Raw genomic sequence first — 6,214 nt, forward strand, 5'->3', positions numbered from 1 at the left:
AGGTAACAGTGTTCCGTGCACCTTGGTGTTTAGTCATGCCGGCCACATGACCACGGAAACGACTTCGGACAGCGCTGGCTCTTCGGCTTTGAAACAGAGATGAGCACCGCAACCCTAGAGTCGGATTCGACTGGCTTTCGAGCAAGGGAACCTTTACCTTTAACTCAAGTGAACATTCTACCCTCTTCCCATGAGAAAGTGGCCTGAGAATGGATTATTTTTAAAGTATTAAGAAAATCACCAAGCTGCCTCATATAGGTGATGTTTAATTATATCCCAAATGCCATGCCAGAATAGTTTAATTGGCAGTAGAATGGTTATATATACTTACAAGTTGTGACATTGCAAAGAAAGAACTCAACTCAGCTCCTAGGTTTTAATTGGGTTGCCCACACCATCAGTCTGAGAATGTTAAACATGAATACAATATATTAGCTAAATGCTAATTAATTGTCATTTCAGGGCAACAGAGGTCTTGGCTTTTACGGAGAAAAAGGTGAAAAGGTAAATCGAATCCAAGGAATTTTGTATTTGTGATAGAATATGAGTAATGATAACTGGTTTCTTTAGAAGGAGCTCTCAAACACCTGATTCATTCACTGGTGCCCGATACATGCAAACATAATAAATTCTGTAGCCAGAAGTTTCTCATTCAGTTTATGTCTTTAACTTATGCCAGTATATGTTGCAAAATGCAGATAGGGAAAAAAAACCCTCTGACAAATCTATCATACTTATTTCAGGACACTGACCTTTGGAAATTCACAAAGAAGCCATCCGATTAATGGCCCTTCCCTGTTTACTGTCTCCAGCATGTGAATTCCGTTACATCCAGTTCTGTGATTGAATCAGCATCTCCCCCCCCCCCTCTTCCCTGGACTGTTTCTCAGATCAGATGAGGCGGTGGGCACCACATTAGGCTGCCCCCCGCTTTCCCCCCCCCCCCCCCCGCCTTTCCTGGACTGTTTATCAGATCAGATCAGATCTCAATCCACGGGACTTTCCATGAGCACTGACCAAGTTCAAACTGCGGTTTTTACCCATTTTTTATTCTGCCTCTCTGGAGACACGTATCAATGAAGCACACAACCATGGGTTTTTAATAAAAAGTTCCCCTGTGTTCTCCATGGACTCCTGTTTTTGCTTTGTATTTTCAATTTCATGGCTCTGTACTTTTCACATTTTAGGCATCTTACCCAGAATCCATTATGTGTATTAAATAAGAACATAAGAGACGCCAATGTTGGATCAGGCCAAAGGCCCATCCAGTCCAACACTCTGTGTCACACAGTGGCCAGAAATACGAGGTGCCATCAGGAGGTCCACCAGTGGGGCCAGGACATTAGAAGCCCTCCCACTGTTGCCCCCCCCCCAGGCACCAAGAAGACAGAGCATCACTTGCCCCAGAGTCCCTATCTATACCTTGTGGCTAATAGCCACTGATGGACCTTTGCTCCATATGCTTATCTAATTCCCTTTTGAAGCCGTCCATGCTTGTAGCCGCCACTTCCTGTGGCAGTAAATTCCATGTGTTAATCACTCTTTAGGTGAAGAAGTACTTCCTTTTATCCGTTCTAACCCGACTGCTCAGCAATTTCATTGAGTGCCCACGAGTTCTTGTATTGTGAGATTTACGTAATTACATGCTACACTCTTAATGCTGCATCAGTGACTCACAGCTGTGCGATGCTCTAATATGAGTCTATAACTGTCACCTTACCAGAATTGCCAGTGTTACAAAAGCGCAGTGAACTTTTGGATGTGCTTTTCCAGAGATTCTTTAATTATGACAACATGTAGCCAGAGACCTCAGGAAACAAATTTCTTCAGTCCATTCTCTCATCCTTCCTAAAATGAGAAAGGGTGGTCAGGGTATAATTGGATAAGTGGTTCCTCATCTAATTCCAGAACCTTGTAATTATGAGGGGAGAAGGAGGTAGAAATTTCACTTACTAGTTCTTCCATTAGTGGGTCGTCAGTGCTTAGCTGTCTGGAAGATTTTAATGGAGAGTATCAATCTGGATTCTGTCTAGCTTGTTTTTTCTTCTTCCCCCTATTTGGCGTCTGTAATTAAACGCTATCATCTGCTTCTTTGGGAGGAGGATCCTGGCTTGCCAGTATCTCATATAAGCAGCTGTGAAATTCAGCAACATAGGTAGGCAGTCCAGCTGGCGTCTGAAGTGTAAAAATACAGATAATCCAATTAATTCAAATATCCAGGAGTCCAACACAGATAAGGTAACCCAGTCAATTAAAATATGCTTTTAAAAACTTGTTGTTGTTGTTGTTACAGTCGCACAGTCGAGTCCGACTCTTTGCGACCCCATGGGCCACATCACGCCAGGCCTTCCTGTCTTCCGCTGTCCTCTGAAGTTTGCTCAATTTCATGTTCGTTGCATCCTGTACACTGTCTAACTATCTCATCCTTTGCTGTCCCCGTCGTCTTTGAGCTTCAATCTTTCCCAGCATCAGGGTCTTCTCCAATGAGGGCTCACTTCTCATTGGGTGGCCAAAGTATTTGAGCTTCAGTTTCATTATCTGGCCTTCCAGGGAACAGTCAGGGTTGATTTCTTTTAGGATTGACTGATTTGATCTTCTTGCAGTCCAAGGGACTCTCAAGAGTCTTCTCCAGCACCATAGTTCAAAAGAATCTATTCTTTGGCCCTCGGCCTCCCTTATAAGGACCCTAAAAAAACCACAGAGCAGCTAGCTGAAGCTGTTCATCTGCCCGCCATCTTGTCCCCACCGTATCGTGTAAATTAGTTTTCACAAGGCTATGAATTTTTATTGTATGTACATATTACTTTTATGTGCTGTTGAATCTGTGGGTTATGTCATCGCTGGCTGATCGAGGATCGTAATAAAATTTAAGTTAGCAAATTTCTTAGGGTTTTTTTTTGGCCTGGTAGACAACAGGGAACCTTAGCCAGGTCATGGACTGCTTTTTCTATGGTCCCTAAGCTGTATGAATGCAGACGTACGTTCTTGTGATACTTTAAACATTTGTTTCCCCAGCCAGAGTGTAGGGGTGGACTATTCTCACTATGCTTCTGGGTTTCTGCAGGGTTTGTGAAAAGTATGCAGACGGAGAGTGATTTCAGCTAAGCATACCTTTATTTAGTTCAGGACAAAGACAACTGACCGGCTCGCAGGCCGGTTTATATATGTTCAGAAAACCCGCCACCAAGCATACCTAAACACACCCCCTACTCCCGATAGGCTATTTACAGTAACCGGGCGACCATTGGTCTCCCGGCTGGGAAGCTAGCACTATGCTTCTGGGTTTCTGCAGGGTTTGCAAACGCTGCTCATGAAGCAAATCCTTGAAAGTGGAGGGAAATAGTATCCTAACTTGGATGGAGCTCGGAGATTCAATCATCCCTAATTTTTGAAACTTTCTACGAATGTGTCTAATTTTTAAAAGGCCATCTAGTGGCCATCACTGCACTTTGCACTAGTGAATTTTAGAATTAAGCACAGTGTGAAGTAAATCCGATTTCCACTCCAGAACATTGCTCAGATTATTTATTTTATTCAATTTATACCCCGCCCTCCGTATCAAGGCAGGCTCTGGGCAGCTTACACCAAGGCATAAAAATACAATTCAAATTATGACATTATATGAAAATTATTTTTAAAAATACAAAAACAATTATGAGGGAAAGGTAGTGGTGGAAAGTGCCGTCGAGTCACGGCTGACATAGGGTGACCCTGTAGGGTTTTTAAAGGAAGAGACGTTCAGAGGTTGTTTGCCATTGTCTGCCTCTGTGGCGCAACCCTGGGCTTCCTTGGTAGACTCCCATCCAAGTACTAACCACGGCTGGCCCTGCTTAGCTTCCGAGAGCTGAGAAAATTGGGCTAGCCTGGGCCATCCAGGTCAGGGCCAAGGAAAAGTAGGAGACCCTTAAGGAAATCCACCAACTCCCACCTCCAAGTCCTTCTCAGTTTTGCTTCCCTCAGTGGTCCTCCAAACCACCACCTCATCCCATGTTAAACATAAGAACATAAGAGATGCCAATGTTTGATCAGACCAAAGGCCCATCCAGTCCAACACTCTGTGTCACACAGTGGCCAGAAATACCAGTGCCATCAGGAGGTCCACCAGTGGGGCCAGGACACTAGAAGCCCTCCCACTGTTGACCCCCCCCCAAGCACCAAGAAGACAGAGCATCACCTGCCCCAGAGTCCCTATCTATACCTTGTGGCTAATAGCCACTGATGGACCTCTGCTCTGTTCCTACACAGAGCAGTACAGATCACCCATATGAAATTAATTCAGTTGTAGAAAAAAGGAGGTAGGCGTTTAACAAAGGGAAGAAGAATTTTGAAAAGAGTTCCATGACTTTATCCTTTCAAGTTCTGGATTCTAAAAATCTGTACATTTGATGACACGTTCCATCCCATCGATATCTCAGATGTGTTTATTTTTATGCCTTATCGACCTGTTATAGACTTCGATGGGCAGCAGCGGAGGGGGGGCGGGGCGGGAAGAGCAAATGGGGAGCCAGGAAGCTAAAAAGAAATCCGGATTGGAATCATAAAGTGGGTGGAGCTGAAGACAGCAATCGTATCGAAACGTACAGGTCGGGAGACCAGGCTGCCTTTGTAAGGCAGTCACAGGGAGTTGTGGCAGAGAGACCTAGGCATGAGAATCAGGGATGGGAAGGGGGAGGCTTGGTCCTTCTTGACCAATAGTGGTCACCCACCACTAGAGGTAAGGGGTTGGGTTCACCCCCATTCCACTGTAACTCAAGCACCAGTCTCAATCCTACCGGTCATGTTCAGGGGGTGCTGGATGCCCTGTACACTTCACAGCATATCCATGTACAGACAGTGTACACAGATGAGAGGGCATAATTGCCCTGTACTACCATCCCTTCCCCCACCATTTACACATGCTCCACTGAAAGTAGAAGTAGAACCTGCTTGCATGTTACTCCATCCTTACTCCCAGGAACCCTGCTTTTCAAGGGTTCTTATTCACAGATACAAAGAGCCCCATGTGTTTACACTTACTACCAGGGAACCGAGTAACTATCCGAAAAATACCGTATCGGTATTGTTTGGGTATTTATTCAACCAAATGCAGATTAGACAATCTGATTAAGCTACCGATATAGGTGGTCCAAATAAAATCTGATATTATTCAGCTTTTATTCGGGCCAGCTATATTGCTGAGTTGCACCGCTGCAGCAACAGCACTGTGGCTTGGAGAAGACATTCCTTTCACTCGTGGAGGCATGCTGCCACGACGGCACTACTCTGCAAATTAAGGGAGAAGGCACTTGACTTCCCTTCACTCATGGGGGTGTGCCACATGGTGGCATGACTCCACAAGTGAAGGGAAGGCATTTTTAAATGCCAAATAAATTCGGGTTTCCCGATTATTTACCCAAATTGTACTGATATTGGGATTCGGGAATATTGGAAATACTGATATATCCATTAGACCCGAGTCCGAAAAAAGCCGATTTTTTTGTGTGTGTGCATGTATGCTACATGCTAAATTTTGGCTGAATGTGCTCTCCCTTCTATGAGTTGTCCCATATGTTCTGGGCACACGAGTTCAAATTATGAGGAGGGTGTCTCTTTATCCACATTATTCATGGTGGTGATGGAAAGTGCCGTCAAGTCACAGCCAACTTATGGTGCCCCCTTGGAGTTTTCTTGGCAAAAGACAATCAGAGATGGTTTGCAGTCGCTTGCCTCTGTGTCGTGAGTTCCTTGATAGTCTTCCATCCAAACATTAACCAGGGTAACCCTGCTTAGCTTTTGAGATCTGATTAGGCTAGCCTCGGCCATCCACGTCAGGGCCACTTTTTCCATACCATTCATAATTTTAGAAATCTCTCTCATGCCCCCCTCCAGTCATCTTCTAGATCTTCTCATATGAAATGTGTCCGATCCCTTGATCTTTTCAGTTGCTCGTTTTAGCACCTATTTTCCAGCTCTGCGACATCCTTTCAGAGATGGGATACCAAGAAATCCACACAGTATTCTCATCCCTTTGTTGTCCCAGCTCAGACAGGCAGAGCCTTCAGATGTGGCTTCCATCAGTGGCTATTAGCCACAAGGTATAGATAGGGACTCTGGGGCAAGTGATGCTCTGTCATCTTGGTGCTTGGGGGGGTCAACAGTGGGAGGGCTTCTAATGTCCTGGCCCCACTGGTGGACCTCCTGATGGCACCTGGTATTTCTGGCCACTGTGTGACAC

At 45.0% G+C, this 6,214-nt stretch overlaps 1 protein-coding gene across 1 annotated transcript in view; it reads left to right on the top strand.

The window, feature by feature from the left end:
- COL4A2 (collagen, type IV, alpha 2) overlaps positions 1-6,214 on the top strand; it is a 218,161-nt gene that overhangs the window by 126,630 nt on the left and 85,317 nt on the right. The window contains exon 12 of the mRNA XM_015414706.1: positions 463-504. Coding sequence (XP_015270192.1) covers positions 463-504 — 42 coding nt within the window. The remainder of the gene's footprint in view (positions 1-462; positions 505-6,214) is intronic.

This window comes from Gekko japonicus, unplaced genomic scaffold (genome assembly GCF_001447785.1).
Source record: "Gekko japonicus isolate JY-2015 unplaced genomic scaffold, Gekko_japonicus_V1.1 scaffold1311, whole genome shotgun sequence".
Taxonomy (NCBI): Eukaryota; Metazoa; Chordata; class Lepidosauria; order Squamata; family Gekkonidae; genus Gekko; species Gekko japonicus.